General features: G+C 42.9%; 1 protein-coding gene across 1 annotated transcript in view; it reads right to left on the minus strand.

Annotated features, from left to right (window-relative positions):
* C2CD2 (C2 calcium dependent domain containing 2) overlaps positions 1-24084 on the minus strand; it is a 38534-nt gene that overhangs the window by 12178 nt on the left and 2272 nt on the right. The window contains exons 3-11 of the mRNA XM_042809468.1: positions 15665-15784; positions 15146-15247; positions 11151-11273; positions 10744-10864; positions 8012-8120; positions 4990-5051; positions 2774-2913; positions 2355-2526; positions 1496-1609 (exon numbers count right to left, since the gene is read on the minus strand). Coding sequence (XP_042665402.1) covers positions 1496-1609; positions 2355-2526; positions 2774-2913; positions 4990-5051; positions 8012-8120; positions 10744-10864; positions 11151-11273; positions 15146-15247; positions 15665-15784 — 1063 coding nt within the window. The remainder of the gene's footprint in view (positions 1-1495; positions 1610-2354; positions 2527-2773; positions 2914-4989; positions 5052-8011; positions 8121-10743; positions 10865-11150; positions 11274-15145; positions 15248-15664; positions 15785-24084) is intronic.

Here is a 24084-nt window from a genome sequence, read left to right on the forward strand (position 1 = left end):
ATACTGCACCAAATACCTCAGATACTTTTGGAACTCAGCAGTACATATGCACAAGCGGTATGCGCTCCCACATGCATGTGCACTCATGACAAACCCCACTTTTCCATCTTCAGAGCCACTCGAAGGCCTCCAGAAACTCTAAGTGCCTGACACTGCATCAGAGGCACTTGCTAACTCTTATTGTTGCCATTATTTAGAACCGTGGAAAGGCCACAGGATCTTTTCCAGAGAGCCTGTAGCTAGTTTGGCATGCTGTCTGCAATAACCACCACCAATGCTTCTTTGCATTTCTTTCATTTGCCTCAAGGTTTTGTTCTAATGAGTAATTCTTCCTGCAATAGTGTATTAACATTGCACAGGAATTCCCCTGCGTTCCCACAGAAGGGAAAACATTGTCCACCTCAGTGAGCTCTGAGCTTTAATCAGACAAGTTTTCCAGTAAGCTTTGCATTTTCAATATCAGAACCAGTTATGATGGAAAACTCAGAAGCTTAGGGCTTTCCAAATTGGCTCAGTAATATCACCCTGCTTCATGGTATCACTGGTTTACTGTTGGAGGAAGAGTCAGAAGTTATTTAAAGGTATTCATGGTTATTGGTTCACGCTTTTGCCCATCTTTTTGGCCAACACATCTGTCTCTCAGCAAGCTTTCTGACTGTTCCAGGAGCACTCCAGATCATCTCCAGATTGCCCCATATGTACCCAAACCAGTACAAAGTAAACAGAACTTCAGATCATGTGTTATTTGCAACTATACCACACCACATCTTCCATCATTGCTGCCTATATGTCTAAGGAACAAACGGTGAAGCCACAAGGAAGGAAGAACATGCTGAAGATTCAGAGCTGTGCATCAGAAAGATAAAATGCCACAGTCAAAACCGAGTTTAATTCAGTCAAAGTGAATTTGTAATTAAAGGTGTTACTGAAGCTACGTGGGGCTCTGAAGGCTCTTCAACTGTATGGCAGGTGACTTAAGAAAGCAGATGAACAGGCTCAGCCAGATTATGTATTTGCATCAGCATAAAAACAAAACAACAGCAAAATAACAGTGGCAGGGCGAGGAAGAGAATTCAGTCTGCCTTACCTAAAGGCAGCCTCATGCCTTTTCTTCAGACAGGAGATTTCATAATGGCCTTAAGGTTAAATTTCGGAGAGTTTTCACTTTATGCAATGTAACTCGTGTCTTTACAGGGGAGGAGTTTTTCATTCAAAAGCAAGAGGAAAGCCAGTCTGGCTTTTCCACAGTCACCTCCCCTTTCCAAACCACAGCTCATTGTTGCTTTTTCAAAATTAGTTATTTTAATCACCAGTTAAAAATAGGCTTCTATTACAAGGCTGCTATACCCCTAACCACAGTACTTGCTAACATAAACATCTCAGTGCCTGTTGAAAGCCAGTAGCGGGTTTGCTGCTATTTTAGCAGAGTTACATTAATCCCACGTGCAGTCTAGAGAGATGTCTTCTGATTTGAAGCTTCAAAAGGTTCTATTACCTGTATCTGAAGACGATAAAGTTTTGCTGACTGGAGCACCGTGAGAATGGAGAGCTTGAACAGAAAAATCCTTTTCAATCACTTTGACTTTGACTGGAGTTTTCACAGGAGAACCTGAAAACCAAGCTACTCTGTTATTTGAACTATTTCAGACGCTTACTATGAAAATAACAAGTCATATCAATTTAAAAGGCTGTTCAAATCACAAATGTTTGAGAAATTTGTTTATAGAAACTCTCAGGGCATGCTCTCTATGGCAACGTCACCCCAAAGGACCTGCGAAACACAGGAAGTCACTTTTAAACATCTCCTGTAATATATTAGACAGTATATGCTTCAATAAAAGATCAGCAATGACAGCTTAAAAGAACACAGCTCTTTGGGAGACTGCACACAAAGAGTGAAGAGGTTTTACTCTCATACTTATCCCAAGAGGAATCAGTCTACTCCAGAAAGGTATGCTGAAAAGATTGCCACAGGATGACACTCATCCTTATCTGGGATTATAATACACACTGAGGTTAGAAGGTACAGCACAAGACTGCCATCAGCAAGCACTCGTGTGTCTGATACTTCTATCGTGTGGAGAAACAACTCAAACCAAGCTGTTCTGCACTTGCACTCCACCATGAAATTTAAATATGCGTACAAAAAGAAGCATGAACCATTCCTCTTCTAGCAACAAGGTTTCATGAAAATTAAAAACCTGATTTTGAAGAATCCCAAAGACGCTGCCATCAATGCCTCAGAGAAGTCTGGATGATGCTTCTCATCCATCCCTGCTCCTCCTTGCACCAACTTCTCTTGCCCCCCACAGACAACACTAAGAGTGAACACAGAACGAAGCGGACTTCCTCACCTGTGCTCAATGGGGATGACCTCCCTTCTAGTCGAGGTTTGGTTTTCACAGCAGTTACAGTAGTGACCACAGTCCCACAGGGCATCACAGTTCGATCCTTTTCGACCTTAGTGCTTGGCACTGGAGAAGATGCTTGCCAAGTCTTTAACTCGCTAGGTTCGATAAACAAGAACTAGGAAGACCAAAAAGAATATTTCAAGGATGTTAATATTTCTAACTAGTGCTCCTTCAACATTTTTATTAACACTCAAGGGCCAGCTAATGCTTTTGATACACATAAATACAGCACGATGTGTTACCATAAATTATGAATGTGATACAGAAACTCGGCCACACGTTGCACTGTGAACTCACAGATGAGTACTCACAAGGAGGTCCAGAGCTAAAGGATCCGCCATAAAAACATCCCTATGCCATACCTCTGCAGTAATGGATCCTAGCCCAGGCCTCAGCTCTAGGCTACCATCACTGGCCCTGCTGTTCAGTGCAAAGCTTTGGAGGCCAGAAGGCTGCTTCCTGAACAAGTCTAGAGGTATAGTCGCCCTTGCAGATGAAGAACCTAGAAGAAACAAAAAGGCTGAGAAAACAAAAAGGAAGCAAAAAGACCTATAGCAGGTAATTACAGTACCTGGTTATACACCATGGGGCAGCAAGGGCAGAAACATGGCAGTAGTCAGAGCCTTCTTTCCATTTTACAACTATTCCTCAGCCTGGCCTAAATACTGAGCAACAGAAAGAATGGAGATGAAACCTTACCTACCTGCCACTATTTCCAGCCATTTTTTTCCCCTATATATGCCAAATGCTTAGAGGAAAAGAAAACACCTAGAAATATTACGACTACATTCTTGTACTATCTCCTTAATTGGTTACTTTGTCTCTTCAGAAAACACTCCCTGGGTTCCTGCTAAACTGGAGCATCATTAAGAATATTCATTCTTTATTTGATCTTCAGTGCAAGCTGAGCAGTTCTCTTGTTCCTCCCATTACCTAACATCTAATGTAAGCTACATTATACTGAAGCAAACTACTAGCAAAATTACTGCAGGATTTCAGGGATTCAATCCCAATGTTCTGCAAAATACAAAGGCAAATACAGTTCTACATTATATTCACATTACTCGGCTCTCCCATCACTAATGTGATTCTACTTTGAGTTCTTCATTTAAATTTTTGGGAGAACAGCTGGAACACTGCTGCTACTGTTTGAAAGACACGTTATGAAAGGTGATTGAGAATTGGCAGGAACAGAGTTTATGTAAGAAACAATATGCACGTGCTGACTGTACCTAGGTCTCATGTCTCTCCTCTCCTTTTTTTTTTTTCTTCTTTTTTTTTGTTTTTTAATAGAAAAGCAGCATCCCTGGAGAAATTATTTTTTAGTATTTTTACATTTTACTTCCTAATCCTTCATTATAATCATCAAACTTTTGTTATCTGATTTCTTTATATCTGAAATCTGGCATAAGAAGGAAAAAGCAAATGGAAACAAGAGGTGAAATAAAGTTACCACTTCCAGTGAAAGCAAAAGTCTCTCATCAGCAAAAGGATAAGCACAGATGAGAGGAATTTCATAGAATCATAGAATATCCCAACTTGGAAGGGGCCATAAGGATCACTGACTCCAAATCCTAGCTTAACACTGGACCACCCAAAAATCAGACCATGATTTATGAAGTAGCATCACTTCAATAAAGCCCAAGTAGTGAAGTATTTGGAGTAAGTTTACAAAGCTCATGCAAACAGCTCGAAGTGCTCCTTGGCCTCAAAGCCTGCCTATCTGTTTTCCTCACATCAGCGAGGCAGTAATTCTCCAAATAACCAAACTGCAATAGTTAAGTGGTGGGATTTTCTTTGCCACTGAAGGCTAACTGCAACAGAATCAATTATTAAGAATATTACATTCCTCATGTTTTATATTTAATCCGATGTAACCAAAGTTAAGTGGATTTATAGCTGGTAATTGCTAGGCAGATTATGGGGCTTGGAAAGGAAGAATTTAGGATTAAAAAACATGATTCCCCTCAAAGACAGGGAAAGCATAACTTGAAACCAACAGTACTCACATGATTTGTTAGAAGTTTAAAAGGCCAAAATAGTTTTCCACAGCTGTTGACAGCCCCCCAAAGGAAAGGATGACTTAAGGTTTCTTTGTAACCTTAACTTTGAGGAGGTCAGAGACTCTATAACAGTGTATTTCTCTTCAGTCCAGGCTTACTGGTAGAAGTAACAAAGTACTTAGGCAGCGGAGGAGCCAGGCAATCTGACCACTCTCACTCCCGAACTTCATAGTTTTCTACGAATTTCAACTCCAGGAGCTAAATATGAGGACAGACTTACAGAGTTTTAAAACACAAACTGAGCTACTGCATTTTCCCCAAACTGCCTGTTTCATATACGCTTGGCTGGCTACTCTCAGATGATCTCCTTCTGCTGTTCTCCCTTGCAGGGCCGTTCTGAAGATGCACCCAATGGGACAACCAGGACAAAGCAGCATCAGACAGCTGAACTTCAACAGGTTTGGAAACCGAATACGATCTTATGTGGCTACACTGCGGAACTGAAAGAGAACTCATGCCAACACCAGCAATATTTGTGAGGTGATCACACCAAATATTTCAGTTTAAATACTTACTATCCAACTTTCCGTCTTCTGCTATTTGCAGTAGCAGTGTTTTTGATTTGGCACTTAGTTCACTGTCAAATAAATGAAAGTATGTTAGGTCTCTGCATGCAGGTGGGTCTTCATTCCCATGCAGGTTTTCCCTGCCCCGCTCTGGTCCCCACCCCCACACTGCTTCCCTCATCCCACAAAGAGCACAACCCCACGTGGCTGACCTGCCAGGGTGAGCGGCTTCTTTTTGACTTGTGAGAGCAGCTAGAGGAATCTCAACCAGAAAACCATGGTTTGGCTCTCCCCCAGCTCCCATTTCGACAGCCTAGAATTTCAGAGGCTTTTCCTCTCCCCAGCAGTTTGCAAACACTGCCTTTCAGGGTGATGTTGGTCCCTAATCTGACTGCTAACAGCAGCACTAAGAAGCCATTTCTTCCTTGGCAGGATCAACAGCCAACATTGTTGAAATTTTTAACTTAAGATGCTGGAACAGGTCCAATCAACTGCCTATTCAGAGCTGCTCAGTGCCCTGTCCAAGCAGAAGAGTGCCCTGTAAGGCACGAGAGAAGCGAGCAAACAGTCACAGGCTCAAATCAGAAGCATGACTTTTTCAAAATAAGACTTGAGGATGCTGCAAAATAAGAACTAGTTTCTCTGTGACAAACTTATGTGCACTATTAGCAGAATTACTGGCATTTGTAGTAGTCTGTCAGATACACCAGACAGGTACAAAGCCTTTCCTCCAATGAAGTAATCTGGTTATCTACTGAGGAATCTTCCAGTTCAACCTGTGTGTTTTTCCATGTATCCACTTCAGGATGATGTTATTTTGGCTGCAGATGCCTCATTTCCATCATCCACCCAGATGCTCTGGGACATTCTCTCTGCAGCAAGTTTAAATCTCTGCTCCACCATTCTAATTCCCCATCTTGCACCTCCAAAACTTGAGAGCATACACCTTGAGGCTGCCAATTGCTGCTCTTCCTGTGAAGCTAAAACAAAGCCTGACGCAGTGGTCAGTACACTGTTCTTCAGAGTGGCAGACATTTTCATTTCTTTATTTTAAAGAAGGCAGGAGGGAATGGACTTGAAAGAAAGTATGCAGACAAATCCTGACAACTTACTTGCCTTTCAAAGTTCCCAAGCTTACCTCATGCACTTCTGAATAACAGCCAATGCTGGGAAAACCCAGCACTATCCCTAGTGTCTAGGCCAAATTCCAATCCACTTAATCATATCCTGCCTACCCTCCCTTCTGCACTTTCAGTTCGAAAGGGGCTCATTCTTGTAAGTTTCCTGTCCAAAAGTGCTGGGTACGTGTCTGTTCTGCAACAGCATTGGTGCTGCTCCACCAATAGATGGCTGAAGTGGTTCATGTACACAAGGGGTGAGGTATATTGAGATGCTCCAGAAAAGAAAGGTGCTACAGAAGTGCACTGCTTTTCTTGCTGTGGAGAAGAAATCACATCACTTTAATCGCTAAGCTGCAATAACAACACAGTGTGCCGTCACATAAGAATGCTGCCTGCTCTGTGGCTTCCCACAAAAGCTGGAGCTCCTTCAACTAAAAGCAGACTTTGAAAGACAAAATGTCTTGAGCCATTCATGTCTCAAAGAAGAGTTTCCTAGCTGGTTGTCCAGTTGCCAGCAGGATGAGATACAGAGTGTATTTCTCCATCAGACTGCAGAGGAAGATAGGAGTTTTCAGTGTTGTTCTACATCATCATGTTTTCTGTGCTGACTACGGTCACTTCTCATCTCCATCCCTGCACACACTGAGAGGTCCAGTGTTTTCCACATCCTGTCCAGCTTCTGATGAAATTTACACCAAGCAACTCCTTTTGCTCCTTCCCTCAATACTCCTCCTCCTGTGAAGCACAATCCTATAGAAGGCATGGGCACAGACCAGCCGTCTGCGATGGGAAGGCAGGAGAAGATTTGTGCACTGCACACTTCCTGCCCCTTGGAGCTGAAGAGAAACACACAGAAGCACACACACTACTCCTCAAAAAAGGCAGCACTCGGCACTGACAGACACAGGTCTAAACACTCACTCAATTCCTTGCAAGCTGAGATTCTGCTTTACCAGAGAAGAAGTGGATGTCAGGCTCTAACTAGATAGAGAAGAAAAACGTCACAAAAAACAGATGGACTTTGTCTTGATGATCTTGAAGGTCTGATCCAACCTAAATGACTCCTCATATGGAACTGAGAAGGGACTGGAAAGCTACATTGAGAACCACTACGTACCAAGTGCCTCTCATATTACTAAGCCAGTAGCAGGAAAAAAATACAGCACCTGCAGCATGTTGCTTGGCAGCAGCACTGCCCCATTTTCTTGAGAAGCTGCGTGTGTGTGTGTGAGAAAAGTCAGTTGAGAAATGCACCTCTGACCACACCATTAGTTGCTCCCCTTATTCCTTCCTCATACAACACAGAACCTACCTGATGTTTTCTGCTCTGCCACTAGGAAGTGGCAATGAAAACAGTTTTAGGACACCTCACTTCTGACCTCATTTACAGAAGCTGTAAAAATCACACCATAGTGTGCACGTTGCCTCAAATTCCCATTTTTGTTCTACAGAAAAGAAAGCCCTATTTAGTTTTATTACACTGTGCTTTTTACAATAGCCATCGTCCTTTTAGATGTTCAACTTGGTCGCACATTCCCATTTCCCATTTGAAGGAAGAAAGGGTCAGACATTGGACTTCTTCAAATGCAGTTTTCAAGGTAAAATGACTTCAAAACCTTGCTAACAATTTTTGGCACTGAATTAAAGTACAGGGTGATTTATTATGCCTGTTACTGTTGTCATGAACTGAAGTCAGATATCTATCAAGGAAGAAGATCTAGAGGCCTGTTTGACCTCATATCCATGCAAAGGGTAATAAGATACCCCAAAGTCTCCACCAGCTCCAGATTTTTCTGAGGCCGCCTGACAGACCGTGTTTCAAAACATCGTTCTTCTGCTGAAATCTCACACAGTGCTGGTTAAAAAAGAAAGAAGATGCTTAAAACATTCTCAGTAGGTGAGTTACTCACAAGACAAACTCTTCCTTCCAAAAGGGATTTGCAGCATTTTTGGCTACAGAGCTGGAGAACTTCTGCATAGGGTCATTCAGCTGAGCTATGCACACAAGGTTTGTGCTGCCTGTGAGAACAACAAAAAGAAAGCTGTTAGTCTTCCATCACAGGGAGACACATTTATTCAAATGAAAGTGAAGAACCTCTTTCCTTACATACTGCTCTTTTGAATAGACTATCTGGAAACACCTCCTCACCCACCCGTAGAATAAATTTCTCCCCTCCGCTTACAACTAATTGGCATAATAATTACACCACTACTCCAAATGCAAACTGTACAACATGTCACTCTGAAAACAATTCATTGTCTATTTCTTCCACAGCAATGGAAATCATTTCATTCTTGGTGTTCCAAAACAGCAAGGACAGCAGCAAAAAGTTCACTGCTGACTTTGTGCACAGCCAACAACAAATACGCTGCTTCCAGCTCTCCAGAAGAATCCAGGCTTATATTTGTTATCATCAACTCTCAGTTGTCCTCTGGTGACATATGTGGGCTGTGAAGGAGCCCTATCTTGGCCACAGAAACAGCTTGGGCCTGGCAAGGTTATCAGAGGAGACAAAGCACTACGGACACACAGCTTATGCAGATCCAAGCTAACCCTGCAGTAAGCAGTTTAGCTGCTTTCCCAATGCGCTGAGCCTGAGTTAATGAGGCCCAGGTGGTTTGTTGTCAAAGCAGCCATATGCCCCCACAGGCCCTGCTGAAATGTGCATACAGCCCTGCATCGGAGCCACCCGGGGACTGACACTGCAACAGGGCATTCCAACAGCTCTTCTCCTGGTGCTCACAGCTAACAACTCTTTAACAGCAGGAATCTCTTTTGCCCTAGCTAACATGCTGTGAGCCACACAGCACCAATCCAAGACTACCTGTGATCACATGCACAAACTAAGGAAACAAACAAAAATTGGCACAGCACAGGAGCAGAGCCCAGTTCTGCTACTGGTTGCTCACCAGCTAAATCCATAGGAAAGCCTCAGGCTTCTGTAGACTATGCTGCCGACCCATGCTTGAGCTCAATGGTCAGGATAGACAATCCTCTCAGCCCACTATGCTGAGCCTACAACAATGCACACCATAAGAGAAGATGGAGATGCTACGGGATGGTAAATCATTGGTACAAGACAAGACCAGGAAAAGGGAAAGGAACAAAAAGGCAGTAAGCTCTGTCCAGAAGCCACTATCTGCCCAGTTGTGCCACTATTTCCACTGGATTTGCAGTGATGAACAGAACACCACTATGAGGTTTTATTCCTTATGATCAGTTTCAAATCATTCACACCCCAGGAGTTGCTAGGGAACAAGCAAAATTTCTTCCACCTTCACTATTAGAAAAGCAAGTGGTGGTTTCGGGATCTCCATATCTGGATGCCCAAAGAAGACAGCATTAATAGTTCCCTCTTCCTCACACTTTGAGGGAGAATACAAAAGGGCTTCCCATAAGGCAAACCCTCTGCTGCACACATCCTGTGCTTATAAAGGCATCTCATCTCATGACTGTTAATGGCAGCTCTTCTGAAAAGCTTTGTCTACACTATGAAATTGTAGAGTAGCAATGAATTCTCAATGAGTTTTCCTGCTGCAAACTACAGTTTCCAACACAGTCTTATTTATTGACACTGCCAAGACTTCCAGAACTGCTATAATACATACATACCTATATATAGATATGTTATATATATATGCACACACACACACACACACACACAAGCATATACATATGTATAAAAACAGTCTGTATTAAGTTTTAGGGGAAATACTTCCAGTCAGGATGAGCAAAGCAGCATTATGCAACAGTCTGAGGCAGCAATTTATTACATCTAACTGAAAAAGAGTAAAGCAAGCAGAATATATTTATCCAAAACCAGTGCTTTGCCCATTTTAGCTGCCAGAAGCTTCCACTGAAAGGATTGTTCCGGAATTGCTAGCAGCCATAAATCACAAGGATTCAAATTTGCATTTTCTCTGACGCAACCCAAAATATGCTCAGTCATGCCTCAAGCAATGATGCAAGCAAGTTTGCACTTGAAGAAGTCTGAACACTTGTCAGACAGGTTTGGTACTTCTTTCTTGAACCAGCAGTGCAACTTCACCAGGCTGTGTGTTCCTTTTGGCTTTATTCTCTATCTGCAAGAGCTATACCTTCCCTTACCCACAGAGATACTCTACTAGGGGTGAAGCAACAAAACCCTCTGAGGACAGCTTACATAAAGGAAGAGAGTTACAGATAAATCAGGAAATTGCCCCCAAATAAGGGAAAACAGCTGTTAAAATAGGGCAACGCTGAACCAAAGCAATGCCACTGCTAACAGTCAATAAAGAGTTGGTTCTGAGCCCAATCCAACTTGTTATATCACTCAAAGTGATAACTTCTAAAATAAAACAAACTCTAGAGAATAAACAATCAATTTGAGGAATATGCTCATTTCAATTTGTTTTCAAACACTATGGATTTGTTTACGGGAAGATCAAGATGTCTAAATGATTAAGTAAACCAAAACATTCACAGTTTATGACAAGCATGACTAAGCTTGTTTCTGGGAGAACAGCAATTTTGTGCATCGTGTTCTGAGCCAAGCTTGTAAATTAGAACTTCCTAATGATTTCAGCTGAATTAAAAAAAAAAAAGACAAAAAAACCCCAACATCCTACTTGAAAACAAGTGGCACTCTCTGGGCTACATTACCTGCAGCACTGTGATCAGTGAGGTTTACTGTGATGTTCTTTACCAGCAGTTTCAGTTCATGAGCCCTTGGAGGTTTAGGTGGACTGGTGCCCTGAGGGATAGTGCTTGTGTTCTGTACATTCTGGGAAAAGGAAAACAAGAGGGATGGAGCATACACAAATGCTTAACTTCTGTCACATTAATATTAGGGAGTAGATGTGATTTGGAGAAACATCCACAAATAGCCACATGGGCTTTATAATCACAAAACCTTCACAGCCAAAGGCTGTGTTGTTTTAAAGCAAGTGTTCCAGTTGTATCTGACCACTGAGTGGTGTTAAACGTACTGGTTTCTGGGTCATAAACAGCTAAAAAAAAAAAAAGCTACAAAGAGACTTCCAAAAGATCCAGGTAGGAATAGGACTTACCTGAACCTCCTTTATGTCTGTAGGTCTTGTACTCAACACTACAGATGGAGTAACTGAGCTGAAGAGGTTCTTCAAAACATCTCTGAGTGTGTCAGATATTGCACAAGTCCCTTCTCCCTGTTCCTAAAAAGAAACCAACAATCATGCTGCTCAAAATTCAGGAGAGTACAAGTTAAGGCAGAAAAAAGTTAACCTGGCATATCCGAACTACCAAAGCAATTGCCAATTACCTTTATCAGAGAGAAACAGTTTATGCTTCCAGCAACAAAACGTACTAGGAGATTGTGCAAATAATTACTTACATTTCTACATTATGCACTGAAGAAAAACTAGAAATGTACACTAACAAAGCTGCGTGCTGTTCTTCAGAGTTAGGAAGGCATAGCTCTTAGCTACAAAACTAGGTGTTTCACTAACACTTCATGGTGCTGTTTTAAAGTTGCTGAACTGCTTTGCACTTTGCTGAGAGAGCAGATCAGGTCCCCAGATAAGCAGATAGGCACTGTTCCACTGATTCAATGGGAATTCTGCCAGCCTGCGACAGCTGAGAATGTGCTAATCCTCTGCTGTGCTGAAGAGTTATTACAGCATCTCTTGGAGGTCTTCAGCCTTGCTGAAAAATGCATGGAATGGATAGACAGTCATGCCACTCCAAGGGACTGACACATTTGCCTACTCAAAAACCCTGTGGTCATCTGTATTACACACTGCCTGCTTGCATACTTCCTTTCTGGAACATCAGAACTTGTCACAGATCTTGCTTCCATGTGGCTTCACAGGAATAACTGTAAGGCATCTGAAGAGAGTGAACCATTCAACCCATCCCCATGGTCCTCGTGTCATGCTGCTGGAAAGCTTTCCTCTGCTCAGTTATCTACACAGGAATGAATCTTCAAACGAAGATGTCAAGAAAGGGCAGTTTGGAGCTACCTTTGCTGTGGAGACAGCCCAGGAGAAAGCTCCATGAGATTTGTTTTCTAAGGAAAAGATAGACTTGAATGACAGAGGACTCATCCATCCTTTCTAACTTGTTACCACAAATGAGAAACTTCAGCGTTATAGAACAAGGCTTTCAAACAAAGGGGACTGACTTACAGATACTGAATATCCAGGTAAGTGCAATAAACATGCAAAGCAGAAAAAGAAGCACCCCTGCACATGTTGCTGTCAGATGAGAGCAGGCCTCCAGCAAGCAGTGCCAACAAAGCAGGCCCAGCTGCAGAAGACAAGGCGCACTGGTGACAAGGACACACAGTTTGTACCAGCGGGAAGATCAGGCAGGGAACTGAAGGCCTAATTCCTGCAGATTATCTTGATAATGCTTAGGCTGTGCAGCATCAGCTTCCAGCATTCCCATCAGCTTAAGCAGACCCACAGGACTGTAGCAGCTCAAGTATCAAGCTACAGCCCTGTCAACACAGCAGAGTGGACATGCTGCATCACCCTCATCTATTGGAGCCATACCCCTCTGCATGCAGAGCCCTCTACCAGATTTTGTCACTCGCAATCCTCAGTCCTCTTTTAATGCATGTGAAGTCATTTCTGCACTCCTATAGGGATGCTTGAAGCTTGTGCAGCAGGTCAAACCAACCTGGAGCAACACCCCTTTCCCAATTCCTCAAGTGTTATAGAAACAGCCCAAGTGTTTCGTAAGAATCCCAGGAATGCTGCATACAAAAATCCTTTTGCACCACCTCCTCACGCACCCACCCCTTGATGATATGCAGCTACTGATGAAAACCTGCAACAATATTGGCTAATTCCTCAGCAACTTTGCTCTGTTCACACTGTGGTCCCCAATGCAATTGCTAAAGAAAGAGGCAGAGGCACATTCCTGCAGCTTCCAAAGCTTTTGCTTTTAAAAATACTGAAAATATACCTGTTTCAGTAACTTACTTTTCCTGAGATACTTAAATATGCAGATAAATCGTTGGATGTTCTCACTGTTTTGGGGGTGACTCCCTTCCCCTGCCCTTACCTACACACTGTTGGATGAAGAATGATGCCAATTTGCAAAATTCCAGCCAACCCTCATGCTGCCACCGACCAAAACTGGTATTAGTTGTTTTGTAATAACAGCAGCAATAGCTGTCATTGAGCTTCTATTGATAGGTGTTTTCTGTTGTTTTTCATCAGCAGAAAATAGGTTATTATATCCCCTTGTTCGACTGATGACAGAATTATTGCATTGATAACCATCAGCAAATAAAGATGCCAATTTGTATATAAAATACCTCCTCCAAAGGAGAAAAAAAAGAACTACAAAATAGGACACAAAAGCTGATGTTAAAAGTTTAAGAGCTGAAGGAATTACCAAGGGGTAGGTTGCTCCTTGTTTTATTCATTAAAGAGCTCTGTTTGTCACCTCCCCACTTCCCGGAATGCTAACACAAACTTCAAAGTGAAAAAGAAGCCCTTAAGTAGTAACAACTTAACAGGCTCATTTTAAAAATCACAGGCAAAGCACAGGAGGTTACAACTGCTTTGTCACTGGTTGTTTTCAAAAAACAGGCTTTAAAGGCCTGAGACAGTGCCAGACTCATTTGCACGTGGCAGTGAATACTTAGTGCTTGTTCATAAGCGGACAATCAGCACGCCGCTCCAACACGTGCAGGTCAGTTGCACGCACATTACTGTGATATTACATTTTAATTAAAGCATTAAAACACACTTCAAAAGACTTGCCTGTCTTCAGTTTTATGAGCTTAGCATTTTTGTGTACAAAAGCTGCGGTAATAAATTTTTATGATTCTAGGTCACTCAGCCACGAGTTTTCAGTAGCAGCTTTACTATCACAGCCAGTACTGAAGGCTGAGCTTCTGGGAAGGCTCTCTACAGAGAAAGACCTTCTGGACAAGCTGATCACAAGCCAGTGATAAACCCTTGAGACCAAGAAGGGCAACCGTATCCTGGGGTGAACTAGAAAAAGCATTGCCAGCAGGCCAAGGGATGTGATCCTTTCCTTCTACTCTGTCCTGATGAAGTCTCCTGGAACACTGGCTCCAGTTCTGGGGTTTCCAGCACAAGAAGGATATAGACATACTGCAGAGAGTCCAGCAAAGGGCTACTAAAATGATGAAGGAACTGGTGCATCCCTCCTACGAGGAAAGGCTAAGGGAGCTGGGACTGTTCAGCCTGGTGAAAAGGCTCAGGGGATCTGATCAAGGTGCTGGCAAGAGGATGGGGCCAGATGCTTCTCAGTGGTGCCCAGCAAAAGGATGAGAGGCAACAGTCACAAACCGAAACAGGCGGTTCCAAACAAACATAAGGAAAAAATTACTTACTGTGATGGCGCTCTGGCACAGGCTGCCTAGAGAGCCTATGGAGTCTCCTCATTGGATATCTTCAGAATCTATGTTTCTAAATAACATTTCCTTAAAAATTTGTGTTTTTCTGAGCTGTTTCTGAATGAGGGCTATCAGATTTCAAAACTAATTAAGTAAAGGCAGGGTAAATGACTTTGATGGGAGCATAATCACAACTTTTTCATTATATTAGAAGAGCTCTGAAGACTTTTAGTAACAGACATTTTTCACATCTTTGAACTTGGTCAAAAATATTTGCCAGGTCACTTGTCTGTCAAACACAGATTTATCTTTAATGCTTCAGTAATCTTGAGAGTTACTCTTTGACTTCAGAGATGCAGGATTTTGATGGATGAGGCATGGCAAGTATCACTGAAGCAGTTCAAGAAACCACTGCCAATAAATAACTGCCCCATTCCACTGCTAAATGCAGTCAGCAGAAAGGAACAGGCATTTTTGCTTCAGTTGTTCCAGCATCATCCAATATCTTAGCTCTAGCTACTGTTATTGCTAATCTAATGCACTGCACTGGGTTTTGCACTGGAGAGATGCTTTCTGACTCCTCGAGCAGAGGGATGAGTGCCTACGGGGGGAGCAGCAGCAGTAAGGTATGGCAGAACAGAAGTCCTCTCCCAGTCTAACTGTATCCTTACATTTGAACTTTCACTATGACAAATAAAACTGACTGACCTCCTGCACTGTTGGCTGGATTTCAAAGTTGGTCTCATCCACGTTAACGAGGAGCCACTCCACTTTGACATCATCCCCTTTGTCTTTCACATAGAGGTGAAGCTGTGGATAGGAAAGCAGTTATTGGAGTGTGTTCTGATATCCTGTAAGGAAATTTTAAGTCAAGCTCCAAACTAAGGCTTGCCAAAGGAAAAATAACAGTTTCTGAGTTGGTATACATCCAAGCAACAGTGTAAGAAAGCAAACTAAATACCAAGAGAGAGCGCATGCCAGTCAAAAAGGGTACTGCTGTTCTACACATCAGAGCAGACTATTAAAAGATTTATTTATCCACAGTCTTCCTAAAGCAGAAGACAGAACTGTAAGATTATTAAACGTTTTACTAGAATTAACACAAGCTTGTATGCATTTTTGCATGCAGGAAGTGAAAGTCTAACACATCTTTCAGACCTTTCAGCTGAGCTGTGGGATGAGATGTAACAAAAGGAAAAAGAGAGAATAATACTTAAGAGGCCTTACCTGCAAGTGAAGCGGAGACAGTTTCACACTGTACGACCGACTTCCTGCAGCTGTGGGTGAAGAGCTTGAGATGCTGACAATAAACGTAATGGAATCTCCCACAACATTACAAGAAACCACCTAAAGAAATTAAAGGGAGGAAAAAAGGAAGGAAAGAACAATTCAGCCTTCAGAAGAACAAGAAAGGAAGGTAAAGGCAAGGAAAGAACTATTAAAAAAAAAAAAAAAAGGACTTTAAGCTACTACAATTATGCTATATTCTGCAAATGGGAGATTTCCAGTCAGTTTCATTAACCCCCTACACTTCCTTCTACATGCTCTGTTCTAAAACCTGCACTTCAGCTACACTTCTGGACACAGAGGTTAATACCTGGCAATACTGGTGATTTCCAAGAATTTTTTGTGTCACTGGATATAATTCAGTTTTTTCTCCTTCCTCTCCTGCTACAAACCAAGCATCGCATCACAGGACAGCTGGTTTCACCAAACATTTGGCTTGTAAAAAATGAACTGTACAACATTTGTTTTAGTGGCATTCTACAAATGAGAAACTTTGGCATAAGGCTGCTGCTTCTGGAGAGGATGTTGACTGAGTAATTCCAGTGGGGTGGTGACAGGCAGAAGACTTAAGAAGTCTTTGACCGGACCCAGGAGAGCACTGAAGTTTGGTGGTGAAGCTAAATGTGTGGGACAAGCTCATTTGCTACTTGACTGCTATATGCTCACTTAAGTACACACCCTCAGTTTTATAAGCAGCAATTTAACTTGTTATCACACTGAGTTTACACTGAGCATTTTTCTCCTCCCTCCCCTCAAAAGCCAACTGAGTTTGCAGAACTGCTCAAAAACCAAGAAGGTGCAGAAAGCACCTGGCAGCAGAGAAAAGGCCCAGAAGCCACAAATCATGCATTAAGCCAAAGAGAGATGCTTTGCTAACAGCCTTGCTGGTTGAAGACACCTGCTGGTTGCTGCTCCCCCATGGTTAGTGCCCCCACAGCTCCACCACTGGAAAGGTGAGTTAAACATTCCGTAGATGGACTCAAGCAAAGTTAACCATGTTAATGCAATGCACAGACAAATCATTTGCTGCAGGATCTGTTTGACAGAAACTCTGTGCAAATGCTAGTAAATTATATTTGTGCACTTATTGTTTCACTTATGCATACTGGATTGGAAGCTGAAGGCTTCAACATGAGTCAGGTACCCTCTGAAAGATCCTTATCAGTCTCTCCTTAAATATAATCCATCTCCAAGGACTCTACACACTGTAAGAAGCACCAGAGGGCTTCAGAGCACATCTGTGCAGAAATTACAAAGGAGCAAGTGGACAGAGTGGACATGACAAATAACAAACCTAACCACACCTAGGAGCAACAACAGTTGCAGAAGCTGTGTCTTGCAAACCACAGCTGGGAGGTGGACATGTCTGCCTTCCACACCTCTTTCCCAAAAGCTAAATTCCCTCTAAGTTGATTTATGTTCCTTAATCCCACATAATCAACATAAGCAGTCACAATTAGGACACAACAGAAGTTAGTTAACAATTAAGTTAAAAACCTTGACTGCTCATTTTACTTGTAACTGAGTCAAAATACAGAATACAATTTATTAACAAAGAGAATGGATTGACGTGGCTTTTCCTTAAGTACAGCAAAAGTAGGCAGCTTCTTTTATCTTTTTGAGCTCAAAAAGAGGGAAGAAGACAGGTGTGATACAAAAAACACTGACACTTGCACATCCTAAGCACAGAGCTTTACCACCCATAAGCATCTGATCCATGCATGCATGGGAAACTCAGTGCCTTTGGAACAAGTTGGACTCGCTGCACACGTGATGCAGAGCCACATGTCTGGAATTTCGGGAGGCCTAAGAGGCAGGGTTGCCACGTAAACAGGCAATTACTGCTTTAAAAACAAACAACACAAGCCTGGCAGGAGGGTTGGCAGATGTGTTCACGCACTACTCTTTTTCTCAGGATGTGTTTATTTTTAAGTAAAAGATGGAAACAGAGAGCCTGCAACTGCCACTTCCCTTCTGAAGTGACATTCCTTTAGAAATGCAGCAGATGCTTTTGATAGACCTCTGCAGAAATATGTAGGCCATTTGAGTGCCCCTCCCCAAACAGTAACGCGAAGAAAAACACTGAAGCTTCCTGTGCCGGGCTCCTCTTCAACCTGCTTCTTCAGATTCTTTATCTCAGAGCAGGTGAAGAGCAGTCATCAACAAACCCAAGCTCATTCTTATCCTGTGAAGCTCTAGAGACAAAATGCATTTGCTAGCAGGAGAGGAGAGGGTCAGGTGAAGCACCCTTTTCTGGCTGAGAAAGGACAAATACGCATGAGAAAACAGATGGACTGGTAAGCTGCCCTTTGACTTCATTTATCTTCTTAGTCTCTTTCCCAATACTCCATGCAAGAGACACCTCATCATCAATCTTTTGTTTTCAATGGAGGCTAGAAAATCTATAGTTTCTATGACAAACTTTCTTCCAAAATGAAGCCTTTTGTACCACCACAGCAACTGTGGCTGGCTAAGTGGACTCCCAGAGAGTTTAGATGTCACAGAATCACAGTATGGCCTGGGTTGGAAGGGATCTCAAGAATCATGAATCTCCAACCTCCCCGCCACATTCAGGGCCACCAATCTCCCCATTTAATACTAGACCAAGAAGTCATTCTACTGTCTTGTAGCTAGACAAACTACAAGCTTCTACATGAGCAGAAATAGAGTGAAGCAGCAGCAGCAGCAGCACAACGCCAGGACTCTTCCAGCAGCAAGACCGAGGTGCCTTCTCCCTACAGTATCTCCCCATTCACAGGCACACTGTCACCAGCAAGGGCGTGCACTTTTGGGATCTTACACACTGCAGAAGTGCTCAGGCCTTTCCCTAAAACTGTTTATACAGTTTTCCTAAACAAACAACAAAAAAAAAACAACAACAAAAAAAAAACCAACCAACTCTGTTCTAGGTAAACTTCAGAAAAGAATATGTCTGGAAAAGTATTATAGTTGGAGAAAGACAGAGATATTTTCCTAAGCAACTGAAGTGTCTGGACATGTGTTCTCACAGCTGTTGAAGACCTGTCCCCTTGCTCTGCTCTCCCTCTCCGTATCTTGATTTCATGGTTCCTCTGGACAGAACTGAAACATTTCATGTGCTCTTCTCCCTGAAGTGGCAGCAAAGCTACTTCAGTTCAAGAAGAACCAGAATACCCCTGCTTGTCACAGGATTAAGAGGTTTCACTTTCGGAAGTAGCACCACACAGATTCATGCTCTCACCAAATCATTTGATTTGGAAGGGACCCGTAAAGACCATCTGATCCAAGCCCCTTGCAATGAGCAGGGACACCTACAGCTACATCAGGTTGCTCACAGCCCCCTCCAGCCTGACCTTGAATGTCTGCAGGGATGGGGTATCCACCACCTTTGTGGGCAGCCTGTGCCAGTGCCTTACCACCCTTATCGTAAAACAATTTTTCTTTATGCAAAGCCTTTCTGTTCCTCCTCCACATCAGACTTTCTCCCTCATTTCTCCATGCAGGACCTTCTGTGGTAAAGGGAATGGTGAAAAAGCAAGAACTTGAAGGAAGTTCTTAGAGCCCAACAGAGGAAGTCCTCCACCTTCCTCAAGCAGGACTGTATCACATGAGTATGTAAAACTCCCAGCATTATCAGCTCAATTGTTTTTTGTACAGAAATCAGCTTTACTGCATTTTGTTTCCAGAAGGAGAAAGTTACTCGAGGTTGCAAAATACATATCAGCAGCATGTAAGTAATCAAAAATTAATACAAATACAATATCATGAAGCAGCCACAGAGTAAAAGCTCCTTAACCTCAGCTGCAGGGATCAGGATGCTACAAGATTTGGGAGCTCCACAATTTCCATTTATTTTTTTTTTCTCTGAAGTATTACTGTGAGAAAGAGAAGGTTCTTTTCTGGCGCAGGAAGTTTCTCTTGTCAATGTCCGCATGGATAAGTTTGTATGATTAATGTATAACCTCCCCATGATAAAACCTTCCAGTCAGAAACTTCTGTCTTTTTACAATCATTACACTCAGCTACTCAAAAGAAAAATTATACCACCTGCTTTGGCAACCTGAGCCCATTGATTGGCTTCTTAAGGGGCTTTCTGTAGCTCCTATACAGCTCCCTCTTGACCCAAGTAGTTCGCCACATGACACAAACAATATTGAGAAGGGAAGAGGAGAAAAGGCAATGTCTAACCCAGGCACTGCTTGAAGAAGATTTTTAGAAGCTAGCATGAAAGCAAGCGTGCCTGCAAATATAATGAGACAAATTCAGGGCAGCTCTTCAAAATGATGATAAGCTCTAGGGTGAAGGCAGGGTGATGGAATGGGTGCACAGAAAAAGGAGCTACCTGCGTAAGCAACAGAAGAAAAACAAAAACAGATATACTAAGTGATTTCAGTCATTCTTCTGTGAGTGATAGACATGCAAATTAAAAGAAGTAGAGAAAAAGGAAGGATTAAAAAAAACCAATTATCAGGGAATACAATCAAACAGGAGAGGGAGAATTTTCAGTGAGTCTACCAAACCAAGTGAGTTGGATGGTGGGAGGACAAGAAGCATTATCTGTATTTAATAAGGGGGAAAACAAGTAGCAGAACAAGACTTGGTACTTTAGCCTCACTAATACACAAATCTTTGCAAAGAGCTTATTCAGCATAGATGAAGAGACAAATGAAGGCAGTAAAATTAGAGGTCTGCCAGTTTGCATGTAGTGCCACTGTGGACACTGGGTTACTGCTGACACTTGAACCAGGCTGGCAAATGGGGCTAAAGCCTGAAGGAGGACCATGTGCATCTGCAGCAGGCTGTCTGACAGGGCCCAAACCAGTAATTATCACCACTGAAGCAAACAAATTCCAGCACAGATGCCTCCTTTTGACAAGATACTCAGTTTCAAAGTAGGTTAGATGAGCTATGTTGTTGTCTTGCCTATTTTAATTGGGACACCTATTTCCAAAGTTTAACAGTAGGAGAAAGTGAAGAAAGAAAGCTGAAAACCTTGAAGAAATGCAACTCAAAATACAAAGCACACGTGCAAGAATTAAGAAGAACTCCCCTCTACAGGAGCAGTATATCTCTAAGAAAAAGCCATGACCTGCATGAAGTCAACAATGTGAAGCTGCCAAAAGAGAGGCAGGTCAGAATCACAGTGTTGTAGGGGATGGAAGGGACCTCTGAAGACCACCTAGACCAGCCCCTTGCTAAGGCAGGTTCCCTGCAGTAGGTCATACAGGAAAACATCCTTAAAGGCATTGAGAGCACTGCCAAGAAGCACAACAAGGCAGACATCTCAACACACTGTGAGACTTCATTGTAGCGCTGTTGCACTTCAGTATCACATTCAAGAATGAATCCAACTGGAGCAGCTGCAGAGAGGGACATGCATGAGGGACAGGCAAGGCAGCATTGAGAAAAGAGACCCGAGGAACAACTTCTTTAGCTCAGTCAAACAAAGACTGGAAGGAAATGTAACTCCCTTGTGATATACCCATGGACAGCAAGTGCTGAGGGAAAAAGTGAATACATTCGAGATAAAAGATCATGCTGGTACAGGAAGAAAAAAATGTAAATAAATGCAAAAGCTGCGTGGGCCATGATTCCAGTTAGGATTGTGGAAAAAAAAAACCAAAACACAAACAATACAATCATTAAAGCAACAAATCCCTGGGACAGCTTCCCAAGCAAAAGAAGGAGTTAAGGAACAATACAGATTGCACGTGATGGTCAGGGTAGTGCAGTCCACCACAAACAATCAGAGATAAACACATGTACATAACAGGGGATGAATCCCAGTTAATGCTCCAGCATTCAGGATGAGAAAGCAGACTTTCCTGGAGAGGAAAGCAGCCACTGCACCAAACTGCCCTCGTGGGCTTTGAAACAAGGGGAGGTGGGAGGCTCTGCACCCCAGGGTGGTGCTGGATGGAAACAAAGCAGCAAAGACACACAGCCAAACGAGTTGTCACACTGCACAGCCTGTCTCAAAATGAGACCTCACATAAGGCCACAAAGCAGCCCTCCTTCTGCTCCACCATTTGCCCCATGGAATTCATAATAGAAAAAACTGACACAAAGTTTTACTATCTGCTCTTGCCTGTTGTGCTGCAGGACAGCTACTCCTTCCGCAGCAGCTCTTTACTACTGCTTATCAAAGGAAAAGCAAACTGTGGGCACTCAGAGGGCTTCTTCCCCTCTTTGTTTAAGCATGAAGCAGGAGGAAGGGGAGGACTTCTGCAGTTTAACAGTCGGGAAACAGGCAAGTCTGCTCTGTCCAAACCCCTCCGTGCCAAGCTCCCAACAAGAGAGTCATCTCCTCCGCTGCCTTTTAATGTTGCTGGGAAGTTCAAAGCTTCTGGAAATAGATTCTGGTAACGGAAAGGTTGGCAGAAATAGCTGAGAATATTGCAAATGTTTACTTTATTGAAACAGAACAGTAAGCCCCATATAATGAAAACAGCCTGCTCCATTCTACATATTTAGGCTCTGACCCAAACCTGGAGCGAAGACTACAACCAAGCAGAGGCTCTGCCCAGGGGCAGTGTGATGCCACCTTCCTGACAGAGCAGCTCTGTTGTATCTGCATTGGCATGCTGTGGAATGTTTTACAGCCTCCAGCTCCTTCAGCACAAGCACAGCTGTACACACCTAAGGGCCAGATGTGTCAGTGTGTGTCCTGGTCACAAATAAGGCTGTCAGCAGCAATGCAGAACTACAGCAGGCTGGCAATCTCCTGTCAGCTCGGCGTGGGTGTGTACCAGGCACGAGGCTGCTCCCAGCACTGTGCAGTGCATAGGAGCACAGACTGCTCCACAAAGGACAAGCACCACAGGGTTCCATAAGCATGCACCCGCCTGCATTAAAGTGTTACACTCCATAGAATCATTAATGTTGGAAAAGACCACTACGATCATCTAGTCCAATCACCAACCCACCACCACCACAACCACTAACCATGTCCTTCCCACATTTACTGCTATTTTCATCCCTCACCCTCAGTCCTCTGCTTCCTTTGATAACCACAACCTCTCCAGTATAAAGTCTTAAAAAAAACTTACTTGAAGCAAAGTGCAATAAACCTACTTTGGCTGCTGAGCAAGGTGCCCATACACTTACCACCTTGATCACAAGTGAAGAAGCAAGCCAAACCAGTTACAAGACAACAGCCCCGTGTCAGGCAATGGCCCAGGCATGTGCTGATCTCCAAGGGATGCTGCAACATTGGTAAGCAAGCAGCATGTAGTCACTAGCCACAAGCAGAGTCAGCTGCACCAATAGTAAGCTACCAACATAGGATTACAGAATGGTTTGGGTTGGAAAGGACCTTAAATATGATCCAGCTCCAACCCCCTGTCATGGGTAGGGTTAACATGCATGAGAAGATTGTGTCCAGACAAGCTGATAAGGGAGATTTCAGTTTCATTTTGATTTTTTTTTTTTTTTTTTTTTGGAAATACTTGCAGAGATTAAGGGTTTGAAGTGCAAGAAAAAAGGAAAAACATGAAACACTCTGGATGCTCAGTATTACCCGAGGAATAAGTAAGCAAAACAGTGAGCCTACGAGAGAACTCCTGGGGTGTTTGGAGGCAGGTACACATCAGAGTGCCACTCTGAGGTTATTACATACTGAAATAAAAATAAATTCAGCTGTACCTTAACTGAAGGAATAGGAATCATTCAGAGAATATTTCCCAGCAGCTGTGCACAAGATTATGGAAACAGGTTTTGGGGGAATTCAGAACCACCCAATTACGTAAGCAAAACTCTCTTAATCCAATACGTTTTTAAATGTGCTTATATTGCTTTAAGCTGCTGTGAAACCACATCAGATTGCTGGCTGCAATACTAACAGCTTGATTAACATACCGAAATGGCTCAATCCAAGGTCAGACAAGGCAGGAGGGAGGGTGCCAGGACACAAAGCCCCTGACAGAGGAGAGCAGGAGCCCAGCCACACCACAGCCAGTGCTGCCCAGCTCCTGCTGCCCATCTTACCACAGCTTTGCCACAGCAGCACCAGGCCCCACAGACAGGAGAGTGCCATTGGGGCAGGAAGCATTACTATGAAAGCGAAACATTGGAGGAAAAAAAAAAAAAAAAAGAAAAAGAAAAAAAACAGAACTATGGCTGGAGAACAAGTGCACAAAGAGCTTTACATGTTGGCAATCCCCAGCTGCCACCAATCAGGGTGTGACTGTAAGTTGGTTATCAGACTGATAAGCATGCATAATTTTCAAAGGAATCATAGCAGAACTGCTTAACATCTAAATGAGACAAGCAAACTAATATAAATAAGGAGAATTAGAAGAAAAGTAATGGGTTAAATTGATTCAAAGGCCTGAAGCTGAGCTAACAGTCATTGGCTAATAGCTGCTGAAAACAAGATGGAA

The sequence above is a fragment of the Centrocercus urophasianus genome, unplaced genomic scaffold (genome assembly GCF_019232065.1).
Source record: "Centrocercus urophasianus isolate 14NV4802_14NV808 unplaced genomic scaffold, USGS_Curo_1.0 seq_12, whole genome shotgun sequence".
In the NCBI taxonomy this organism is placed as follows: domain Eukaryota; kingdom Metazoa; phylum Chordata; class Aves; order Galliformes; family Phasianidae; genus Centrocercus; species Centrocercus urophasianus.